General features: G+C 43.8%; 1 protein-coding gene across 1 annotated transcript in view; it reads left to right on the top strand.

The window, feature by feature from the left end:
* The window catches only part of ABHD12 (abhydrolase domain containing 12, lysophospholipase), a 37952-nt gene extending 13736 nt beyond the window's left edge, over positions 1-24216 (top strand). Inside the window, exons 2-13 of the mRNA XM_058834680.1 lie at positions 5902-6026; positions 9317-9422; positions 11590-11709; positions 14585-14615; positions 17019-17064; positions 18251-18380; positions 19807-19844; positions 20029-20108; positions 20637-20719; positions 21429-21507; positions 21791-21918; positions 22316-24216. Of these exons, the coding sequence (XP_058690663.1) occupies positions 5902-6026; positions 9317-9422; positions 11590-11709; positions 14585-14615; positions 17019-17064; positions 18251-18380; positions 19807-19844; positions 20029-20108; positions 20637-20719; positions 21429-21507; positions 21791-21918; positions 22316-22355 (1006 nt within the window). The 3' untranslated portion in view covers positions 22356-24216. The remainder of the gene's footprint in view (positions 1-5901; positions 6027-9316; positions 9423-11589; positions 11710-14584; positions 14616-17018; positions 17065-18250; positions 18381-19806; positions 19845-20028; positions 20109-20636; positions 20720-21428; positions 21508-21790; positions 21919-22315) is intronic.
* The last annotated feature ends 362 nt before the right edge of the window (positions 24217-24578 follow it).

The following is a 24578-nucleotide window of genomic DNA, read 5'->3' as shown; positions in this document are numbered from 1 at the left end:
AAAATTGCTGTGTCCTTCATCCTTATAAAAATATATTCTGCATGGCTCTGTGCAATAGAGTACCTTCATTATTTTGAATACGTGATACTTGTGTTTAGCCCCAGCTGTTGCTTCAGTACCATGCAGCTGCTTGGAATAATCACATTTTAAGACTAGTAGTTGTTTTCCTAAGTAATCCAGTGATTATTTAGGAAAACAAGCACCATCACTTTGAATATCCCTCCTTTCCTACTTCTTTCCCCAGCTGTGTATGCTGATCCATGATGCCATATGGTCTGGAATATCCCTTTGGTCAGTTGGGGTCAGCTGTTCCAGCTGTGTCCCCTGCCATCTTCTTGTGCGCCCCCAGCCTCCTTTCTGGTGGGCTAGTGCTATATTGCAGTTTTGTTTTTGAAGGGGAGACTAGAATATTTCTTCAGATAGAGCAAAGGTTCAAAATTTTAAGGAACTTTTTTGTAATAGACGGTGAAGGACTCTAGTAGAGCTAATTTTCTTTTCATTTTCCAGATTTTTCCAAGGGCAAAAGTTTTCAGGAGCTGGTTGAAACTAAAATTCTCTGAGAATGCAGTTTACCATGCAGTTTTTGTACATGATATTTTTAGTTGTTTTGTGAAACAAGTTGAGGGTGGGGGGGAAAGAACAATGCCTTTATATTTGTGTCTTGTTTCCAGGATTGGGGTTTGACTTTTTTTTTTTTTTAGATGTTTGCTTAATCCCTAGAATAGAATAGAATAGGAAGGTGTGTTTGGAGGATTTGATTTTTCTCTTTGTGTTGTTTTGCAGTGAACTCATCCTGTTAAAAGTGCCAAAGGGATGGATCAGCAACTCAGACACTAAGAGTTCTGGCAAATACTACTGTTTCCACTGGCTTTCAGTCGAAGATCTGTTTTCAGGATTGGATGAATTTTCTATAATTCAACTTCCCTTTTCTCTAGAGTACCTACAGTGAAGCAGAATTAAGAGTTGGCTGCAGATTTCATTGAGAATTCTATACAGCAGTGCCCAGAATAGCCCAAAATGAGTCATGTGATTGCCTGTTTGCCCATGCAGGTTTGTTCACTGCGCAGAATCCAGGAGAGGGTAAACCCCTGGATATGAGCATCTTTTCAGATTGCATTGAACTGCACATAAAGCAGGTTTTGCAGCAAACCTGTAAAGAACTCATATTAATCTTGTAGTGGAAAATTGAGTGTTGCTGCTCAAGCTGTCCAAAAGCTGCTGGTACCAAGTCCAAATGGAGAGGGGAGCCTGAGAACTCAAATTCAGGAGCTGAGAGGCTGTCTCTGTGCATTCACACAGCTGAAAGGCTAATAGGTTTCTTAATTTTTTAACATTTGGACAAGGAACAAGTGAAATAAAATGAAAGCTTAATTGGATTGGGTGGCTCATGTGGTAGAGGAAAAAGAGATTGGATGATCCTTCAGGGCCTGCAAGGAGAAGCCCTGTGCAACACCACTGCCCAGGCTTTCTGTAGGAAAGGAAGATGAGTGCTCTTAAAGATCCTACCTGGGCTAGAAACCATCTCTTGTTCAAAGCAAGGCTAGCAAGGAAAGCTGGAAGGCTTGCCAGGGGCCTGATGTCCAGACTGTCCTGCCTTTTGCATGGCTGCTGTATTGTTTCTTTGTGCTCCTGTTTGACTTGGGACTCCACTGCAGTTTCCAAGGTGTAGAATAGGTTGTTTTGTCTACAACTCTGTTTACCCCCCAAAAATCATCCCAGTCCCTTAAATTGCCTTTGGCCCTCAATTTTTTGAATCTTTTGCTCATGTCTATATCTACCTCCTGATTTTATGCTCTTGATCCTCATCTGAGGGAACAAATGTATTAATTTTTTTAAAAAATATGTTTTCTGTTAGTAAAGTGGGGGGATGTGTTCTTGTTATGCCATATATTTTTTTTTTCCTCTACCACCCATAAAGTCACTTCTGTCTTTAAAGTCACTGGTGATCAGGAGGTACCTTGTGTGATCAAGGTCTTGGCTTTCCACATCCTGTGCTCCGAGTTCCTGCTGGGAGACCACTGCTGGTTTGCAGTTCGAAGAGCTGAGGACATGAGGGACTCCATACCAAGTCAGAGTGACAACATTCACTGGGCAAAGAGAGCCTCATACTCTGGTGTCTGTGGGCATTTTGTTTCACTCTTGCCCCAGGCAAATCACAAAGGGCACATGGGCTGTGGGTGTGTTTGTCTATAGATCCTTTTGGGACTGCAAGCACAGCCTGTGTATTTTTCTGATAAATGTTATCCTTGCTTCGCTGCAGCTCTGATGGGATCAGTTTTAGTCTCTTGTTTCACCCTTGGCCTGCCCTTTCACCCTGGTAGCACATCTGATCAGGAGATGCTAATGGAAACACTCCTGGTGTAGAAATGATTCAGATGATCTGAAGCAGAAACTATTTTAATCTGAATCTGGATGCAAGAGCATGCCACAGGATTGGGGTGATTGGACTTTGTTCATGAAACCTCCCAAGTTTGCCTGAGAGGAGGGGGCAGCTCTCAGGAGAAGCTGTCATGAGAGGACTCCCAGCTTCTCCTCACCAGTGAGATACTCACACTGTGCCCAAATGCAAAATGTGCTTGTTTTGGGTGAATGTAGGACCTTCATCCAGGTGTAAGTTACCAGGAAAACCTTCTGTCACACTTCCAAGGAAAGACTTCCATCTGTCAGACTTAAGTACGTCTGGAGAGGGAATGTACTTGTCCATGTTCACTTCAGGAAAGTGCATGAAGCAAAAACTCCCTCATGTTTTGCCTGTGTTTGGACAGATGTTGGGCAAAAGCCTTTGGTAAATGCAGGGGGGAAAATGTGGTGTCGGGGATTTTGTTTTATTTTGGGCTGACTTGGGGTTAAGTGTTCTGTGTTGTGTGAGGTGTTTTGTTGTTTTGAGGTTTTTTAGACATTGCTTTGATTGTTCCAGGAAATCAATTTCTGATATTCTTAGATATCTTCAGTTTGCAGCTGCATATTTTCTACATCACTTGTATTTTCCAACTAAGACCTGCTGAGTTTTCTGGTGAAAAGCTGGTGACAAGTATGTTGCTTTCACATGAGTACACCAAAATTTCCTTTTCCAGGGCATATATTTCCTGAAATAGCTTTTCTACCAAGCAAGAGGAGTTTAATTTAGCTAAATTGCTCACTGAAGATTTACCTGATAATTTCATAATGTCTGTACTTCAGTGTATATTCTTGGATTTATCAGGGGAAAAGCTGTCTGGTGGATAGAAGCTTTGCCCTGGTTACATTGTAAGTAGACATCTCCCTGGAGATGAGGTGTAAATGTCATGTTGCTGATTAGCATCTGACATGGGGCATGGGAGCAAAGAAAGGGATGCCTCAGTTCAGTCTCCAAAAAGGAGAAACTGGAATCATTGCTGAGCTCTGACAGCTCAGAGTTACTTGGACTCCTCAGTGTTTTCTGCTCCTGGTTCCAGCTTGTGGCTGGGCCATGAGAAGTACTTTGCCACCCAGATCTCTGAAGAGCCCCTCTTTTGATGTGCTCTGGTTGTGCCTGGAGGAGTTAAGACCTGGCTCTATTGTCTTCTTAAGTGAGTAGGGTCTTTATTCTGTAGAAGTGAAATCCTGGCATATGCAGAATTCCCCTGGGAGAGCTCTTTCTGGCTGCAGCAGGATCTAGGCCCCAGGCAAGAAAACTTGCTAGAAAGCCCCGTCTTGCCTGGCTGCTCTTCCTTACTGGGAAGGTGGTGAGGGCAGAGTGTCTTGGTTTAAGAAAATTGAAGGCATGGACACTCCAAAATGAGTTACCTCCCCTTTTAGCTTTAACTACTCCATTTTTGCCAGTAGGGAGAGGTGAATGGGAGTAGATCTAAGTGAAAAAATAACTAGACAAAATGTTTTATCAAAACCACGCTTTTCTCATTGAAGAGAGCTAAGTTAGATTTCAACTGCTCAGCGGTTAAATGTCAGCTATCCTTTAGTGGTCTCCCTTTGTCTTCCACAAATCCATTCCAGCTATGAAAATAGGTGGTAGGTGCTGATGTAAGGGTGGCTGTGGAAAGCTTGGCTTAATCTGAGAGTAGGGACCAATGATCAGCCCAGTGATTAGCCCAAACAAAATGTTGTGTGGGTTTTTTTGCCCAAAGTTGTGAGCATAGGTTGGTTGGTCTGAGGCTTTGGTACTCACTAATGTTCTTCTAAAGCCCCTGTTTTGTATAATTTCCTCTGCTAGTCCTTTGATGTTTCTGCATTTCTTACTTTAGGAAACTGGGATTGATATGTGGAAATGTCACTGGAAGCCTTGATGGAGTTCTTTACCTCTTCATTGTCAAATTTGCTGTGGGAAGTATAAAAATGTGTTGAACCTTTCAACGTGGGCTTGTTGCAGCCACAGCTGGGTGACAGTGTCTTAGTAATACATTTTTTCCCCTCTTGGAAAGTGACAGTTGCTTTAGCTTGTGGAAAAAAAGGGCTTTAATTTTGGTACTACATGTTTCTGGAGTCCAGAATGTGGTTCCAGGGTTAGAGGAGGCAGATAGACACTTGTAGGCAGGTAGTAGTGTGGTGAAGGCAGGTTTTGGATGAATGAGAGGATAGCCTCTTCCCTGTGAGCACCTTAGCAATCATGCCATAAACTTAGCTGAGTGGGGGAGATTGGAATGTCTCCTGTGTTGCTGTGCTGGAAAACAGTTCCTGAGAGCCTTGGCTTTTGGACCACAAAAGCCACTGAGAGTTTGAAAATTTTGGTGCATTATTTCCATCCCAGTTCCATGTGTATGCTCATTTTTCTTGTACAAATGCATAAAAACCTGGTCTTTAGGCTTTCTATTTGACAATTTCAACTAGCTGACAGTGGCTAAACCCTCTCTTAGCACTAGTTTAGAGCAAGTTTAGTGTGTCAGCTCCAGGAATTGCCAATGGGAGATTAATAATTTCGTGCCTTTTGGGAAAATTATTCTCTGATTTCCGCTGCCTGCAGTTCCCAATACTGAGAACTGTTTGCTCACTGGCATGGAACATGATTCTTGCTCAAGACTGTCTGCTGAAAAGCAACAGAAATTGTGTCGCCTGAAGGATGGATTTTAGTTCTTGATTGCAGGGCTGGTTGAGAAACCTCAGTGCACATGAGATGTTGGTCAACTAAACCATTACAAGTGCACCTTTATGTAAACATATGGGCATATATAGGCATTCATATGAATGTGTGTTTGGTAGTTATTCTGATACAATAAGGGGAATTTTGAGATACATCACGTAACTAGCTGCTGTGTGTTACTTGATTGTTTGTTTGTTTGGTTTTTTGTTTTATTGGTTAGTATTTTTTCTGTAGCTTGTTCTTCCTTATCAGAATACTCAAGAGAAAATCAAGATACAGTGTTGGGGCAATTATTAGAGAATAATGCTGCAGATTATGAATTTTATAACTTAGGCTTGCTTTCCAGGGCATTGAGAGGTATGGACCCTTTTAGCTGGACAAGGCAGAATATCTGTTCCTGTCTGTATATGAGATCATGTGTAACTTTATCAGTCTCATTACACACAGTTCCACAAAATATGTGAAAATCTAACAGAGCAAAATCTGATAGTGATCTAAATGGGAAGTATGGTTGGGCTACTTTTTGGAGATGAACATGTGATACGCATTCTAGAGATTCTGAAATCTGTTAAGTTAGCAGGAAAAAACAGCTCTTGTTACAGAGTCTTTTAAAATGTAATCAGTAGGGAGTTTCTATTCCCTTTTTCTAAGCTGTATGTCATCAGCTGGTATTTTGGTTACTTCTGCTTCTCTCAAACAACTGAAGCTACACAAGCTGTTTGAAATTAGGTTTTGTTTAAAGTATAAATGACCAGATTTAAAAAAAACACCAAGCACACAGATTGTTGTGAAAATTGCTCCATAAAAATTCTGCTGTGTTCAGCTCTTTCTATTTTTCTTTTATACAGGCGATATGGATTATGGTTTCGATTGAGGAAGTTGATACTCTGGTTGCTGGGAATGTACATAGCCATCCCATTTCTAGTAAAACTTTGCCCTGCTATTCAGGCAAAGCTGGTCTTCCTAAACTTTGGTAAGTGACTCAGTTGGGTGGGTGGGTGAGCAGACAAGGGGAAGGGTGTGCTTGTCTTTCATTTGTTTGCCTTCACTTTCACCCTTCACATGAACATCTTGTAAAGGACACAAAGTTTGACGGGTTGTAAACTTCCCCAGACTGTGGTTTGGAAAGCATTCTCTGTGGCCCTGGTGGTTGCTGTAGCGTGTCTTTATATAAATAGAGTGACCAAACTGAAGCCAATTTTCAGCCAAAAGAGTTTTCCTTCAGGAAAACTGTGCAATGTGTCAGGTGTGTTTTTCTGAAGGGTTCCACACAGTTGCATGAATACACAGCAAGCAAGTGAAATTAAATCCAGCAATCTAATTTTGCATTTAAACTTTGCTTATATTTTGTAATGAAGTTAAGAAAAATATCTTCCTCTGACTGTGGAAGCTAAAGGGAACAACTATGGATACCTTGTTTTTTATATAACTTTGCTAATTTTGATTGATTGCTTTGCATGTTCTCACACCTTGGATTGTGGTTGCTGTGAAGTGTGCACATGTGCAGGGCAGCTCTTGTGCTTTGATTGTCAGAACTGACAGCTACGTAACCTGAACAGCACAGGTTTCAGTGATTTTGCTTTTGCAGAGCTTTGTTAGGTCTCACTGAAGCTCTTGCCTCTGCTCATTCACAAGTGACCAAAATAATTGTCCTGCGGCATGTTCTTGTTGCTGTGTTTGCAAGGTTTCCTCGGTATGGCCTACTGTTTAGAGTAGGCTCTCTGTTTAGAGTCAGAACAGAGATTTCTAGAGAAATTGTTCAGAAACCTGCCCTGCAGGTGGAGAGTCATGAGCAGCATGGAGAGTGGGAGAAGATGGACCAGCTTTGCCCCAGTGGTTTTGGAAGTTCACCCCTGGACAAATACGAGACCTTGGTAAAGTGGCACAATATATTTGGAAGAAAATCACCACGGCAGTTCCAAAGAGGGGGAAATTCCTTCAAGGTGTTGGGCCCTGGCTGCTAATTATTGGACTCTGCTCATTACTGGACAGCACCCTCAGGGGGAGGGGAAGGAAAGCAGAGCAGCAGGCACCGTGGCCACTCAAACTGCAGCTGAACCAGAGCTGAACCTGGGGCAGGAGCAGTCGGCCCTGTACAGAACAAGAAATTCAAGACCAGATCAGTTTGTGTAGCGAGCGATGAAGAAGAAAGAAGCAGGACCCTCACAACCAGAGGAAGAGGCAGGGACAGAGATAATCACCTGATCCCTACACCCAGTTGAGCTGTGAGGTGAGTCCCTGGTTACCTGGCTGCTCCAAGGAAGCCAAGCAACCGTGGCTCCTGTTCCAGGATGCAGGCCTTGGCTGGGGATTGGGAAAAGACCAGAAACACTCAGCCTCTGGAAATGGCTCCTGTCAAGCATGAGGGAAAGATATCTTTGCAAGGATGACCTTTTAGTGCACCAAGAGAAGTGGAACACCATGGAGCAAGGTATCCAGTACCTGAGAGAATCAGCTGTGCTGGAGGTGGTCTGTAAGGATTCAAAGAAGGAGCAGTTCTGTGTAAACCCAGATGACATCCAGCATGCACAAACCATGTGTTGGAAGTTCCTGTGGAGCACAGCAGTGTTATGTGTCAGCTCATTGGCACTGATATGGTGGAAAAGAGGAGACTAAAAAGTGGACAATTTGGTTCCCAGACTCCAGCCATATGAAGAAACCATCTCCTTCCTGGTATGGACCTGTGTCTCATCCATGGACGGACTGTCAAAGGAATTAAAAAATTTAAATTAAAGAAGAAATTAAAGAGGGCCACCAGCAATTCAAGGAGGAATTGTCCTATGTCCTGCCAATACAGACCAGAGTCTCTGTTACTGTGACAAGGCACTTCCCTGCATGAGAGAGAGGGGTCACACCATGAGGTACCCTGTGGTTTGACCTGCATGGTGGTAAAATGTCAGTGGTGCCACCATAATGCAGTTTTCTTCATTCCTTCAGTAGCAGAGTGGAGGCCACAGTTTGCCTTTACCTGGAGAGGTGTGTACACCTGGAAACTACTGCCTCAGGTGTGGAAAGTCCCACCATCTGCCATGGACAGATCCAGAATGCACTGGAAAAGGATGAGGCTCCAGAACATCTGCAGTGCATTGATAACTTCATCATTTGGGACAATACAGCAGAGGAGGTTTTTGAGAAAAGGGAGAAAATAATCCAGATCCTCCTGAAGTCCAGCTTTGCCACAAAACAAAGTAAGGTCAAGGGACCTGCCCAAGAAATTAAGTTTTTAGGAGTGAAATGGCAAGATGGATGTCATTAGATTCCAATGAACATGGTCAACAGAATAGCAGCCACGTCCCCACCGACCAAGCAAGAAGGAAACACAGCTTTCCTAGGAGCTTTGGGTTTTTGGAGCATGTATATCCCAGAGGACAGCCAGACTCTAAGCCCTCTCTATCTTGTGACATGGAAGAAGAATAATTCCAAGTGGGGCTCTGAACAGCAGCAAGTCTTTGAACAGATCAAACAGGAGACTGCCCACGTGGTAGCCCTTGGGCCAGTTAGAACAGGACAGGATGTAAGAAAAGTGCTCTGCTGCTGGGGAGAATGGTCCTTCCTGGAGTCTCTGGCAAAAGGAACCTGGAGAGACTCAAGGGCAACTCCTGGGGTTCTGGAGTTGGGGATACAAAGGATCCAAGGCCTGAATTTCTGGCTGATGTTAAACCATGACAAAGGCACAGAGGAGTTGCAGTCTGAGGGTCCACGTTTGTAAAGTTAACATCGGCTGTTGTCTGCATTGGTTTTTGTTTGTGTAAAGTTTAATGATTTTTTTAGAGGGTAGGTGAAGTGAGATTTGACTGTCACCATTATCAGTATTTCTTTTTGTGTCACTAGCACAAAAGCTTTGGTGTGATAATTGCTGTACCACTAAATATCAAAGAGACAGCTTTCCTGGTTCTGCTGTAGTGTAGCTCCATTTTATGGGAAAAGACTGAACCCAAATCAGCTAACCCATGCCACTGATGCAGCAGAGATTTATAAAGCAGACTGGACAGAGATGGTTAAATGTTTGTCAAATGAAGCTTTGTCTGTCTCCCCTACCTTCGCTTAATTTTAGCCTGTTCCCTATTTTTTTGGTGGTTGCCTGTGTCTTCTTACCTTGCTGTCTTTGCTGTTCATGTTTTAAATCACTGCTGTAGCAAATTCATCCTTCTATACAAAATGGTCTTCATAGACAGCAGACCTCTCCACTGCCTTGGTGAAACAAGTTTTTGTAAGAAAATAAAGGTAAAAATTAAAATGTTTCTTCTTTCTTTTTCATTTCAGTGAGGGTCCCATATTTCATTGACTTGAAAAGACCACAGGATCAAGGTTTAAACCACACCTGTAATTATTACTTGCAGCCAGAAGAGGATGTAACCATTGGAGTCTGGTAAGGAATCCAGTTCTGTGCAGTATGTGCTATGTGTCTTTATCCTTTTTGTTCTCGGTGTTGCCTATTCAGTCTTTTTGCTGTGCATGCTCTCATTTGTGGATGTTTGTATTTTCCTCTGCCAAGTGACCGAGTTCATGTTGAAAAGTATGCAAATCTCTGGGGCTCATCTGAGCTCGGATCAGTAATGTACAAAACACATTCAGACAACCTGTGCATTCAGAGAAACATCAAAATTTGGAATCATAAAGGTTACAGGTCTGCATCACTACAAAGATCTTGCCTCCAGATCAGACCAGACCCATGCAGTTAGACATTTTGTCATTCAATTCTGATTCATATTTTGTTTTGCAAAATACATGTGGGGGAAGATAGGAAAACAGATCAAAGTGTTCAGAGTAGGAGGAGGAAAATTCAGTTCATAAAACATATGTAAGATTTGGAGAGTGGGTGAGAACGGAACACACAGTTTACTCTCTTCACAAAACAAGTGTCAGTGTCAGAGCTCATTTGTCATTTCTTTCTCACAAAGATGATTTTCTGGTTCCAGGTAGGTACAATTCATTTTAGCTCCTTGTTACCCTGAATTGTGTCTGGAATGGAGGGAAGGGGGTGTTCCCTTAATAGAGACAGTGATGTTCAGTCTGTGAAGTGCAGGATTTGGAGTGTGCGGTCGTGTGTGCAGCTTAGATGTGTCCTTTAATACAGTAGAGATTCTCTCTTCACAGAGTACATAACCTTTAAATGGGGTAGAGATATTCTTATAATTAGGACAACTTCTTTCCTTTAAGTAAATTCTAGTGAAAGACATGTTTAGAAACTTGAAAACTTCAGTCTGTCCAGGATAGGCTGATAAATAGTTGTTTGATTCTTCACCTGGACAATTAAAATTCTACTTGCTAAGCTGTAAAATAAGTTTTTATTGCAGTTTTGGGATTTGTACTTTGTTTTCCTTGAGACTGTACTGTGTATCTTTGCTAAAACAGAACTGCCAGCTTGTGGTAGCAATTCAGAGGCTGTCATTTGCCTTGATATGTATGGAAGATTTTCACAAAAGTTTAGAACCTTGCTTTTAAAAGCCAGTGCAAGGTCTTGTGTTTGGTACATTTGTGAAACAAAATCCTCAGCCTGCTTTGGTTGTAAGTTTGCAAAAGTCTTGGGACAGAACAGTTGAAGAATTTTTGAGTTTCACAGTTACTGAGACTCTTTACCTCTTCAAGACCTTGGTGTCTGGTGACTGCATGCAAACAAGTAGAATTTTTACATTGCTTTCTCCCTGTTAGTTTGTCCTCTGAGCTTTACATCCGGGGAGGATCTATGTGGTAGGTGCAAGCTTGTCTGCCTTTCAGGTAAAAAGGCATGTGGGTACTTAAGTTACTTCTGATGGCTGTAAGCCAGCCCCCTTCTCAACAACTGAGATGGTTATGGGCATGTACTTGCTTTGTGTGTTTGTATTCTAATTATCCAGTTTAATTGCCTACCTTCTGTTCAGTCTGTCATTCTGCTGTCCTTCCTCCACCAGCGTTGAATTCTTTCTTGCAGGCCAACTAGGTACCTTATCTACAGAGGAACTGCTGTGAGTTAAAAATTCCTGCCTCTTGTAGATTGTAACTTTTTCAGACAAAATGTTACACCTTCAAGAACCTTGTGCCTGAAAACAAAACACATGATCTTCTCCTCAGGGCCTGGGCTCCCCCTTTTTCTCAGATTGGCTGTAGTCAGATATGCCTCTTAATCTCTACACATTTTTTCTGAGCCCAACTGCCTTTGATTATTCTGAACATCTGCTGACGTAGCAGTGAATCTTGTTTATGATATATAAGTATGTTAATTGAAGTAATTAAGTGCCATAAAAGCTGAGGAACTGCAGTTCTTTTCCCAGAGCAGCAGGAAGTTCAGTAATTGTGCCTTTGAAGTTTGATGCCTTGCACAGACAGCCCTAAGTTTTGAGGGCAATGATGATGGGAGGTGAAAATGTGCAAAGAATTGTAGCCACTGCCTTTTCAATGTGATCGTTTGTCGGCTAATCAGGACAGTTTTATGAAAAGTGTGTGTGAGGTGTGTAATCCTGAGTGAAGGAGTTGAACAGAAAATCTCAGAATTCGAGTGGCAGACACTTCAGTGTTGAGTAGCAGCAGGACAGTGTAAATTTTCCTTCTGTACACAGGCACACGGTCCCTGCAGCCTTGTGGAAGAATGCCCGAGGGAAGGACCAGCTGTGGTTTGAGGAAGCTTTGGGCTCCAGCCATCCTGTAATCCTTTACCTGCACGGCAATGCGGGAACAAGGTGAGCCACAAAACACTGATGGCTTTGTTTCAGGATGTGTTTTCCTGGCTTGTCACAGTTTCAGCACTCTAAGAAAGACAGAGAGAGAAAAACTCCTTTGGGGCTGTGGTGATAGGACTAGGGAAAATAGTTTTAAACTAAAAGAGGGTCGATTTAGACTGGATACAGGGAAGAAGTTGTTTGCAATGAAGGTGGTGGTCAAACACTGGAACAGGTTGCCCAGAGAGGTGGCAGATATCCCATCCCTGAAAACATTCATGGTCAGGCTGGATGGGGGTCTGAGCAGACTGATCTAACTGAAGATGTCCCTGCTTGTTGCAGGGGATTTGGACTAGATGGCCTTTAAAAGTCTCTTCCAACCCAAACTATTCTATGATTAAAACCAAAATAAAATCTAAGATTAGTTTGGTGCTTCTCCTTTTAAAAGAAGGCACATATGTTTTATGGAATGATCCCTCTCCATTTATTGAATGTGGGAATAGATTTATTGCAGTTATCAGAGATACCTGATATTATAGTTTACCTTGTATCCTCTGCTAGAAGCCAGGAGGTTGTGATCCTTCCTAAATCAGGTGATGAGAAGTACTTCTTTTCAGCATAGTAGTCTCTGAATTGAGACATGGGATGGTATTAGTGCTTCTGTATATGTTACTCACAGGCATTAAATAAACCTTCCAGTTCCTTTTGTGTGTTTATTTTGGTAATTAACACATTCTGAGGAAGGGAAATCAGAAGGAAAGAGGAAGGTCATATGCTGATCTTGTTTCATTATTACATCTGTCCAGGACATTTGTCTGGACCAGGAGCACTTCTAAAATCTGAAAATTTATAGTTGACTGTTTATTGGCTAAAGTTGTAGGTTAGTTCTCTGTACTTTGTTGCTGGATGCTAAAAACCACTGCTAAAATGCAGTGTGAAGATATTTCTCGGGATCATGTTCTTCCTGCCACCTCTCCACATGTTACAGTGCTTTTGTTAGTTTATTAGAACACGGTCTTTTCTCTTAAAAATATTCATTTTACAAAAGAGTATCAACCCCATGCTGAATTTGGAGTGTCAGTTCTTGGGATGTTTTTTCTTGATTGCATGTTCTTTCGAAGCTGATGTCAGCCCATAGATTCTCTGCAAGAGCAGCAACATTGCAGGAAAACAAGTTCCATGATGTAAACTAAAACTGTTTTAGCTGTGCTGGTAGTGAAGGTTTGCTAGCCTCTACATCACAAGAAGATTTTTCACACAAGTTCTTGTCTCAGCAGTGTGCTTTTCTTGGTACAAGGGCAGTGTGTGGAAGATGTGTGCTGCAACCCAGGAAATGCATGAGCAGATGGGTTTTTTGAAAACTGCCCTTGCCTTCTTGTGCTGATGCATTGCAAGGTTTAATCAAATTGCAGTATTGTTTTTCAAATATTTCTTCACTTTGTTTTTTTTGCTTTTGCCTTTATTTGGTGTAGCAAATGATACAAAGGGAAGCTATTCTGCAGCTTAATGGTGGTGATTTGGGGCCAGTATCTGCTGTGTGTATATTGATTAGATTTCCTTCTCAACTCCCCCAAGTGCTCCTGAGATAAAGGACTGAACTAGGGATCAGTTACATATTTCACATTTCACTCTGTGCACTGGAGGAGCTGGAGGTGTCTTGGCACTGCCATTTCAGATTTAATGTGTGTCACTATATGTTTGTTTCTGTGCTGCACATTCAGTTGCTTGCCCAAGGACTGTTTTACTGCTGCATTAACCATGAGTGAAAGGCACTGCATTCCTGGTTTGACTTTGAGTGATCTGGGGCTGAGGCAAAAATGCCATGTGTACTTGATCCCCTTAGGAAAAAATCCTGTTACACTTTAAGGAAAGCATGAAAAAAGCACAAATGTGTGCATGTGAAAGGTGACTTTTCAAACAAATGGATCATCAAGTTCAGGCTTGTATGATTCACAATCACTTACAAGCAACCCCTTGCATCTTGCCCTGTTCTTTACTGCATTAGGTAGTTTGTAGCACGGTTGGACCTGACAGCTTTTGGCTGGCAAGTGCATGTGTTCTTAGAGGAAGATTTGGCATTTTGGTTTAGAGACTGCACTGACCAAGCCAGTCGTGGTATGAAAGTTTTAGAGTTTTCATGAGTGCCAGAGTACATTTACTGTAATACCAATACTAGACCAAAGTTTGAGTATGGATTAGCCATGTCATGTTGTGCATATGTCTTAAGGTATGTAATACTGAAATTTCAGTAAATTCACATTCCTTTCCATTGTCTAGGTTTCAGTTTATATTTATAAATAAAAGCAGATTCTTCCCCTGGACTTATTTACAGTGTTCAGCTCTGCTTTTCTCTGCTCACATTTTTGCACATGTCCTTTCTTTCCTTGTGCTTGGAGCCAGCTGAGAAAATCTAAGGGCCACCTGCTTGGCTTAATGTCATGATTTCTGCTGGGAGCATCAAACTTTTGAGAGTCAGGACCACTGGCTGGGGCAGCACTTGTGGCAAGAGATCATTTTTGCAAAGCAAAAAGGGACAGACTGTTCTGGATGCATTACAGGCTTTGGAAAAGGCAGATAGCTGGGTGGGTTGAAAAGTTCATTTTTACCTGCTGTGAGGCAAGATTTAATGGGGAAGTTGACTTCAAAATGATGTCCTTCATACCTCAACGAAGCCTGGCTGTCTCCTTGAAGCCTTGTGACAAAGCATTTATGGTGTTCATGTTTGGCATGTTTTTATTAGATTGTTTGAGGCAATTGGGAAATATGTTTCTGGAAAATTAAATGCACAAATGTGGTTGGTTTGGAGGTTTTTTGTGTTTCTTTCTTTTTGTTTGATTGTTTTATGTTTTTATTTCTTTTTTCCTCTCCTTTTCTCTTCATCAATCGCTCTTGCCAGAGGAGGGGATCACCGGGTGGAGCTTTACAAGGTAGGTGGCTGCCTGTGTTGTCCAAACAGCTGCATTAACACATCAGGTGTGCACAGAGTTGAGAAGACTGTTCAAACAGCCCACTGCCAGCAGGCACAGGGCTCTTGGGGCTCTGTGTCCTTTAAACAGAGATTTAAATATATGGGAAAAGCTGTGAGCATACTTCTCCCATCTTCAAAGATGTTTGAAAGGTCTTTTATTTGCTGTTGTTAACTGCCAGCTCCAGCTGAGCTAACCAACACAGTTTCTGGGGAAAATCAAAAGTTTTATTTAATTACAGCCCCAGTTTGATTGATTAGCTTAGTACTGATCTAAGGTACCATTTAAGAGTATTCAGCCTGGATTTCATCTTTACTCATGGCACAGCACATTTGTATGAGTGGTGCCATCTCATGTGCAGAAGGTTTTATAGAAAATCCAATGAATTTCCCAGGTGTAGCAATATGGTGTGAGTTATGTGAGAACACAATTGCTTTGAGTATTTTCTCTAATGATTTTTGGGGTAATTAATTTTATTAAACTCTCTTTTGGCTGAAATTCTCACACACAATTTCTTGGTCATGTTTCTAAAAGAGCCATAATTGTTTTTGCTGGTTCATTTCAGAGAGGTCTGAGTCTGATTTTTCTTCTCTTTATAATTTGTGTCAGTGTTGGCACTCATAAAGCTTTATTGCAATTCAGTGCAAGATCCCCTGCTGCAAAATCTTTCAAATTCAGATTGCTTAGAAAATGATGTTTAGCAACCCCAAGGAGGCAGGTGATACTTCATTTCCTTTAGGAAAAAAAGATGAGCTAAGTTGCAGAAAATTGGTTGAGGAGACTGTCATGTATGGTGATCTGTTTTGTCATTTTTCTGGGAACCAGCCTCTGCTGCAATGCATTTTGTGCTGGCCAAGACAGGCAGAGGAGTTGGTTTTGATTGTGATGGACAGGAGCAGCAGTGGCTCAGAATATACAGACTTGGTGTGTTTCTGTGTGTACATATACAGAGAGCACAGTTTACCAAAACTCAAGGTTTCTATTCCTGGGTCTGGTATTCTTTGCTTCTGAGAGCATCCAGGCAAGCTGCTTAGTTTGCCTTTTTCAGTCAGTGTGAACACACACATGGGCTTAGCAGAACCACTCCAGAAACTCCAGGTTTGTGTTTATTCCAGCAGAATGAACCAGTTTGGGATGCTGTCCTTTTTGCTGGTGCTTTTAATAGGCCTTCAATGCAGCCAACACATAGCTAACATGTATAGAAGATAGGTGAGCTCTGAACAGATTAAATAATTTTTAGTGGCCTGGGAAAGGTGAGGTTGTATATGATATCTTAGCAGTAAAATCACACTGTAAAGCTAAAAACCAAACTTTTCAGGAAGAAACTTCATCTTCTGCACATCCAGTCAGGGAATTCAACGTGTAAGTGAACATATGAAAATGCCATATAGTGATTCCATTAGAAACAGCTGTCCTGCAGCATCTAATTTGTCTAGTGGGAAGTGCTCTCTCCCTTTCCAGTCAGGTGCCAGTTGTCTGTATCAACTCCACTTGATACTGTGTGCCCCGAAGTGGTTGTGAAATGTTTGTTTATAAATCTACCCAATATATGTAATCTCTTAAAATTGTGCTACAAGTAATGCTCAGCTGACAGGTGTCATTTCATTTGTAGAGTAAAATAGTCCCAGTATCACTAGAAATAGTGCTGGTTTTATATTTCCTCTTTAGAGTATAGCATAGTACTAATATTGCTTTTTTAAAAGTGATGTATCATGCATAGACCACAAGAGCAACATTTTAATCCTTTTGTAACTTTTTGTTGATTTTTGTATACCACAAAGCTGTTAGGTTCTATCAAACAATGGTAGCTTGGAATGCTTGTATTTGTTTTACCAAGGCACTTTTTCCAAGCAAGTTGGTCTAACATTGAGTGTTTTTACTTCTTTTTAACAGATTTTGTTAGGGTTACCATTGGTTATAAAAAAAAATATTCATAATAGAGCAACTGCACATTTTTGATCTATATGTTTAAGCCTTCTGAAACGGGCTCCTATATGTTATGCTTACATTTATGCCAATTCAAGTAACATAATTGAAGCAGTTGTACTCTTTCATTGGAAAACATGAAAGTCTTTGTAGGGGTAACAGTAGGATATTTGCAGATCTTAAGGTCAAAGCTGTTAAAGGGATAATCAACATCCTAGGTACCCTGATAGGAGGTCTGGGAAACAAACGGAGTAAAACCAGTGGGCTGAGATGATTAGGGTTTGGAAAGCTCTCTGCCTTCTACATTGAAACGCTGTAAATTGGCCATTCAACATGTCAATAATTTTATAAAATGAATCCCTGCACCTTGGCCTGATGCAAGAGGATGGCTGGTGTGCAAGGCTCTGTAATGGCTTTGAGTGTTTCTCTGCCTTCCAGGTTCTCAGCTCCCTCGGATACCATGTGGTGACGTTTGACTATCGAGGTATGTGGGTTTCTTTTACAAACACTTGCTGCCAGCTAATTAGGCGTGGTTATTGCTTCTCTTTTTCCCACTCATCCAAAGAGTTTCCAGAAATTTCTTTCCAGTGCCTTCCTGTGTAGCACTGCTTCCTGATGTCCATTTGGGTGGGCTCTGGCTCCTGTGTGTCCTCATGTGTCCCATATTTGGGAGCTCAGGAGCAGAGAGTGAGCCAGGCACAGGATGCTGTCACAGCATCCACTTAAGTCATCCCCCAGGTGCACATACAGAAGCTGATGGGCTTGCCTAGGTGTAGTCCTTTTGCATAAGATCTAGTTGACTTTCCTGAGGTCACACAAGGAACTGAACTTGCCCTTACTTCCTTCTAAAAGCTCATAAGTGAGATAAGACAGAGTAAATGATTTGCTAACAATACTTGGCAGAAGCCATGACTGCTTTGCACCTCTGCACCAGCAGTCAGGCATCTGCTGCTCTTTTTTCACCTTCTTAGTATTTAAGCCTTGGCTGCAGTGTACTGCCATTGCAGATACAGGAAAGAAATTAATCCATTGCATTTTTATCAAGAAGACACTTGGGAGAGGTTTATTTGTAGAAGCTTGCCCTGTTTTTCTGTCCTGCTGGCAGCTGCGTCTCTGACTGCTTATTAGAAGGGATGTGGGGTGCTAGCTTGCTAAGACCATACAACGTGTAGATGTGCTGGATGCAGCCAAAACAGTCAGGAGGGTGGAAAATTGCTGGAGGGCACTGATGGAGCAGCACAGACAAATTGATGTTGCAACATCTCTGTGAGACATGGTTGGGTTTTGGCCCTAAGCGTCCAATCCGGGGCTGTCAGACTCCACTTACAAATTGGTTAGGTGCATGCAAAAACAGGAAAGGTTTGGGAGCTGGGTTGTTGCATGTGGGTATGTGCAAGAATACTGTTGTAGCAGTGTTTGAGATCCAGTCCTTGGTTTTGTTGACTAAATCCACAAAAACTCCTTGGCAGACAGCAGTTACCCGGATTAAATGACTGTGAGTCATTAGCCCTTAATCAGGGCTTTCAGCCCCAAATAGTAGAGGTGCACAGAGTGCAGCGAACAGGTGAAGTCCCAGGTCCCTTTGCAGCTGTAGATGGGCTGCATGGGAGGAGCTGGCTGGCTCTGCTGAGCAGTTTGAGCGATTTTCAGCAGGACTCTTTGTGTTCCAGGCTGGGGTGACTCAATAGGCAGCCCGTCAGAGAGGGGAATGACCTATGATGCCCTTCATGTCTTCGACTGGATAAAAGCACGGAGTGGAGACAACCCTGTCTATATATGGGGACACTCCCTGGGCACAGGGTAAGCATCTAATCTTAGTGGCACTCCTAAAGAACATTAAGCACTGACCTTGGATGAAGGTGCTGTTTTGCTATAATCCCTGGGCTGGCTTGGCTTGGCTTGGCATCTGTGGTATAATTTCTGGAGGGTGTCTTCTCCCTTCGCACTGTACAGAGTGAGATGGGCTACAGTGAATGACTGCAGCAATGGATCTTGAACTTCATTGTCCAGAGGGTTCACACTAGAAAGACACTTAGAATAATAGATTGCAGATTGTCTTTCAGAGTAGAACATCAGACTTCTCTAGTATTCTAAAAGAGTGTCTCAGACCAGCCATGCTTGTGTGTGCCTTGTCCTTACAAAGGGTTTTCCTCCTGCCCTGATGAACATGCTGTGTGTAATCAGTGCTTGTGTAGATGCCTGCACGACTTCGATGCTGGCCACCTCTGACGTTTGCATGGTCATGCCTGGCACAGGGAAGTTCAAGGTGTCAAGTACCTTTGCCTTCATGTTTTTAACTTTCATTTCCTGCTTCCTCCCTTTCCATGGCTGTCTGGAGGCGAGTCATGTTCAGCACCACAAGCTCTTACCTTTGTGATTGGTGGAGGAGCAGAGGTAACACAAGAGTTACCTTTGAGCTGATCTGTGTACAGATAAACTGTAAGACCACAAAAGCTGTGAAATACATGCTGGTTCAGGGAGGTATTTCAGGGAAGTGGCTCTTCACTGCTGTGACACTAAACACCCTGCTTTCTTTGAGAGAAGACAAAGACTTTTTCTTTGTCTTGTCCTCTACACTTTTTGCCCTGTTCAGAATCCCTTTCTGGGTCAGAGCATGCTCTTGATGTTTCCCAACACTGCAGTCAGAGTGTCCTGAGACTGGTCCCCAGCTGAGTTCTTTAGTGACCACAGCCAGTCTGGAGTTCAAGGTTTGTGAAATATGCTGTGCTTGGAGGACTTGGCAACTTTGGAAATATCCCTCTCATTAGGGTAATGCATAGGGGAGACCTTGCTGCTTTCTGTCCCAGTTAGGGAAGCAACTTGCAGTGTAGCCCTGGGATGCTGCACTCCTGCTGCCTGGAACACAGCCCCCCTCTGCCTATATCCAGTATTCCCCTCTTGCTTGCTCAGCCCTTGTGGTCTGGAGGTAGGAGGCTGTGTCCCACTGCTGTGGATGTGCTGGGAGCCTGAGAGCCACCTGAAAGGAGTCCATCCAAGGGGCTGCCTGGTGTGTTTATTCCTTGGATTTGTTCACTTAAACACAGGCCCCTGATGTTACTTGGGGCAGTCAGGTACATGAGGCTGGTGGGAGCACAGGGCCAGCTTCCCGGACCTCGTGCAGTGTGAGGGATTGACCTTGTGGCTGTTGAGTTGTACCTCTGCCAGATACAACTGGAGCTGCTGCTCTGCAGAGGACCTGTGCCAATTCAATGCTCCTTCTTTACAGAGTTGCAACAAATCTGGTGCGGCGGCTCTGCGAGAGAGGTGAGTGTGACGCGTGGATGCGCTTCCCAGCAGCCTGCTGCTGACCCAGATTCCCGCAGATGTTTGGGGTGGTGACAGAGCTGTCCTTGGCGCACCGTGGCAGCAGCTGCTCTCATGAGGCAGACCCTGACCTTGCTGGCTGTCTGCACCCCTGCATTTCAGTACATTGCCTTTGGCTTTTCAGAAACACCTCCGGATGCTCTGATCCTGGAATCTCCATTCACCAACATACGGGAGGAGGCACGGAGTCACCCCTTTTCTGTGGCAAGTACACAGTGACACACTGGTGGCATGGAATTGTGTGCATAGAAATGAACCTTTAAAAGTGATGGAGCTTAGCTAACTGCACCACTTGTGGGGCAGTGGTGGTATCTGTAAACTACACTTGAGACAGCTGCTGGGAACACACAATAAGCAGTGCCAGAGCCGTGTGTCCAGCATGGGAATGAACTGGCTCTGAACTGAGCAGACACCCAGTCCAGGCCTCAGATGCAGCCAAGCTGGTGAAATGCCCTGGGATAAAACTCTTCCTGGAAGAATTGCCTAAAGTCCTGCATGAAACTTGGAGACTTTGACCATGTAAGCACCCACAGGGCCTGCTCCTGAGCAGGCTGGTAAGATAGGCCTGAAACAGGGGAGGAAAAATAATACTGGTGGAAATGGGCAGTCTTACAGCAGAGAGCATGGTCAGCAGCCAAGGGATGTTATGGGGTGGCAGTGGCCTGTCCTGTTAGTGCTGTTTGTATCACTGGCCTGCTGGTGCCTGCCACTAATGCAGATTTTTCCTCTCAGATATACAGATACTTCCCTGGATTTGACTGGTTCTTCCTTGACCCCATCACGACGAGTGGAATTAAATTTGCAAACGATGAGAAGTGAGTTACCTCTTTGCTGGGGTCTCAGCTGTGGCTGCAGTAAGCCATGGCAAGCATCAATGAGGATAGAGATGAGACTGCACTCTCTGGCTTTTTTTTGTTGCTGCATTGCTCTTACTGGAGTGATTTCAATTACTCTCACAGCCCTGAGAGCAGCACAGTGGAGCTCTGTCTTTTTAAATTGTTCATGTAAGAACAGATGCAACAGAGAGAACAGAGACTACTCAGGGATATGCTGATTTGGTTCGTGCCATTTATGCTTTTCAAGTGTACCTTACAACTTAAACAGTAGCACTGGAACATGGAAGGAAGGTTTGAGTAGATTTCTTTGCTGTGTATTTGCCTAAGCCACTTTGCCTGTAATCACATTGTGTCCTTTCACTGAGCCTTTCATTGAAGAGCCTGAGCATTTGTGAGTTTCCAGTATGGAAACCAAACCGGACCTGGGGGCGGGGGGGCAGGGTGATGATTTACAGTGGAGTGAGACACTTTTCTCTGGTCTAAGCAGCAAGAAAATGTTATGAGCATGTCTTTCACTGGAAAATTTTCTATAGATCAAACGAATGGTGCCCAGATAAGGTTTTAAATTGTAGTTAATAGCCCACAGGACATGTTTGTCATTGCACTTTTCTTAAAAATGTGCATGTGTTGGTGTTAGAGAACGATGGGATTGCTCTGAGCCTTTGTGACATTGTTGTCTGTTTTACAGTGTGAAATACATTTCCTGCTCTCTGCTCATCCTTCATGCTGAGGATGATCCAGTGGTACCATTTCATCTGGGAAAAAAGGTACACACGTGGCTCTGCAAACTGATCTGATGGGAGGAACTGGTGTGGATAGAACGTCTCAGCCAGGCAAGAAGTCAGTAACAGAAAGGTGTAAAATGCATAGCCCACAGCGACTGCAGATTCTGTAGTGTTGGAGGCGGCAAATCAGTAGTGAAATGAGGCTGGAGCCACCAAAGCTGCTCAAGCCAGGGCCCCTCACCCATGCCTGAGGGAGCTGCGGGTTTGGCAGGGGTAGCTGGGTTGGATTAACACGAGTCCCTCACTTCCCTCTCCTTGGGTTCAGCTTTACAACATCGCGGCGACGTCGCGGAGTTTCCGGGACTACAAGGTGCAGTTTGTGCCCTTCCACACAGACCTCGGCTACCGGCACAAGTACATCTACAGGAGTCCAGAGCTACCTCGGATACTGCGGTAACTGCGCTCCCCGCTGGGCTGGGCACCCGGGCACCCTTTGCTCTCCACAGTGGGGGAGATACCGGGGCTGGCTTAGCACGGGAGTCAGAGCTCTCCACCTCCTTGCAAAGCAGGTTTTGGGAAGGGAAGCCATAGAAATCTGGGAGCACTTTCTGGTTCATCTCTGCTGTGAGCTGCACGCTCTAGAGGAGCTGTTTGCAGAGTAGTTGCTTTAGTTTGGCTCTTCCAGTGGGAAGCCTCTGATGGGTGTGAGAGCAAAGCTTAGTGCTGTTCCTTGTAGCTGCAAATGCTTGAGACATAGTATTTGCCAGGGGAATGGGAAGGCCTGCAGGCTGTAGTGAGCACCAGAGTATAGGAGAGCCAAGTGTCACTGCTTTGTCATTTCCTTTTCTAGGGAATTCCTGGGAAAATCTGAACATGAGCATCATCACTGAAGACTGTCTGCTTGTCAGCACAGAGATTTTCATTTCCTTCCTCTCTCTCCTTTTCCTCCCTGCTCCCTGTGGGTCAGTCTGCCGTTCTTCCATCCCTGGCACTAGAGCAGGTCAGGGATTCCCATTCCAGCCCTGATGTGTACCCTTGGCAACTCCAGCTTCTGGCATCAGCATCTGTGACAGCAGAAGGAAGAAGCTGTTGGCTCTTTTTTGGACTTGGATGGAGGGGTGGTAACAGCCCAGAAGCCAGTACCAAACAGTGAAAAATGTAAGCGCAGCAAAGCCTCGCCCATCCCGCATGGTACTGCTGAGGACAGATGTTCCTAGGACTCTGTGTCATGACCAAGGATGTTTCTTTCACTTTTAAACACTGCTGCTATTTTTGGATCATGTAGAGATACATTTGTAGACAAATGGCTTTTGCCATGTCTCCTTACTGCAGTTGTCTTGCTTGAGTTTGAGGTGTTCTCTTTCTAGAAAATACATGTTTTGCCTTTCCTTTTCAATCAGTGGCTGTAATTACAAATACATGGAGGATCCAGGTAGTGAGAGGTATTTTTATTCAGCTCTTTAGTCACAATGTGCTGCAAGTGTTGGGGTAATTGCACACATTTGGAAATAAAATGAAAGATTTTTTTTGTTCTTCCTTTTGAAACATCTCTTTAGTGGGAAAGGCTAGTGCCCTTTTATCTTTCCTGTACTTTTTTCCTTCTGAACAACATTTTTTGCTCCCATTCCTGCTATCCTCTGTCGACCTCCTCCCCTTCACAAGTACTTCCTATTAGGATTGGAATGACACATGTATATAAATTGCAGATTTGGGTGTTTAAGCCAGAAAGTGTGAGATTACTTTTTTGCTTGATCTCCTCTTCTGGCTGCTGGAATGGATGTCTTCCATTACCCCTACACACACCCAGACAGACATGTGCTGCTTTTTGGTGAGAAGGGCAAGGGTTTTCTTTCCTTAACTACTTTTAACTCCTTGGGTCAGATTTTCCTGTTCCTGGTAGCCGTGTTGTTCCACTGTGGTTAAAAGCAGGCAGTGATACAGTTTTTGATGCAAAAATAAACCTGGGGTGTCACTCCCCATCTCTTCCCCCTGCCTTCTGTGCACTTCCAGTAGCACATCTTAGCCCCTCTGACATCCATTGTCCAGGAGGAAGTGGAAATGAGCCCTTCCCACAGAGAGAGGTTCTGGGGATGTCCTTTCCCTGCATGGGGCTAGAAGCAGGGCTGGTTTATGCTCTGCATTGAAAGAGGAGTCAGTCACACACTGCCTCACTGGGGTCCTGCCCCATGCCAGTCCATACAGACAGTACCAGGTGCTGTAGGTTTAGTCACTAGTGCTCAAAGGGAATTGTGCTGCCCCAACTGGTCAGGGGTCTACAGCATAGTAATAATCTGCTCAGCATGCATCAGAGTTATATCTGAAGGCTCATACTAGTTGCAAAAGAGACAGTAGCTTGTTGTTTTACCAAGATTCTTCTGCCATTAGTGCGGTTGTCCCTGAGGTTTCTGACCTGATACTCATAAAGTAGCTGTGCCACTTCAGTACAAGTGCATCAACCATAATTTATCGCACTGACAGACAAGAAATACTTACCTGGCGCTGGAGAGTAACACACACATTCCAGTTAATGCTGCTGCTGGCAGCTGGCTTGGGGCAAAGTGCAGCCTGAGCTGGGGCCTGGCTGCTGCCTTCCTCCTGGTGGGACAGAGCTGGGTGTCCAGCACGAGAACTGCTGCTGTTGCTGGTCCCACCACCACCCTTCCTGTTAGCAGGCCAGTGCTACGCTTGGAAATTTAAACTGAAATGTTTATCTAAAAGTGGTGTAGTTTTAATAAAGGCATTGACTGCTGATCACTTTAGCTTTACCAGTCTTACCTGGCAGTTTTTGGGACATTTTCCCCACATTGAGCAGGTCAGCTGGGTGTGGGGCAGGGCTGCAGTAGGGTTATGTGTGGGAGGTGGGCTTGCAGCTGGGACTGGGCAAATCTTTGTGGCTGCTGCCAACTCTAGGGGAGTGACTTTCGTGGAGCAGAGGGTCTGTGCTTGTAGCACAGCTGCAGCTGAGGCTCTGCTTCTCCCCTGGGAAAGGGGGAGATGGGAATTGCCTGTGTGATTTCTAGTTCAGGAGCCCTGCATGCCATTTGCAGGGCAAACACAACACTAACTCCCACCCCAGTGTGTACAGTCAGTGTGTCATGGGTATGTTGCCTCCC

This window comes from Poecile atricapillus, chromosome 3, assembly GCF_030490865.1.
Source record: "Poecile atricapillus isolate bPoeAtr1 chromosome 3, bPoeAtr1.hap1, whole genome shotgun sequence".
NCBI classification, from domain to species: Eukaryota; Metazoa; Chordata; class Aves; order Passeriformes; family Paridae; genus Poecile; species Poecile atricapillus.
The sequence above is the reverse complement of the archived record's forward strand: the minus strand, read 5'-3'. Positions and strand labels throughout refer to the sequence as shown.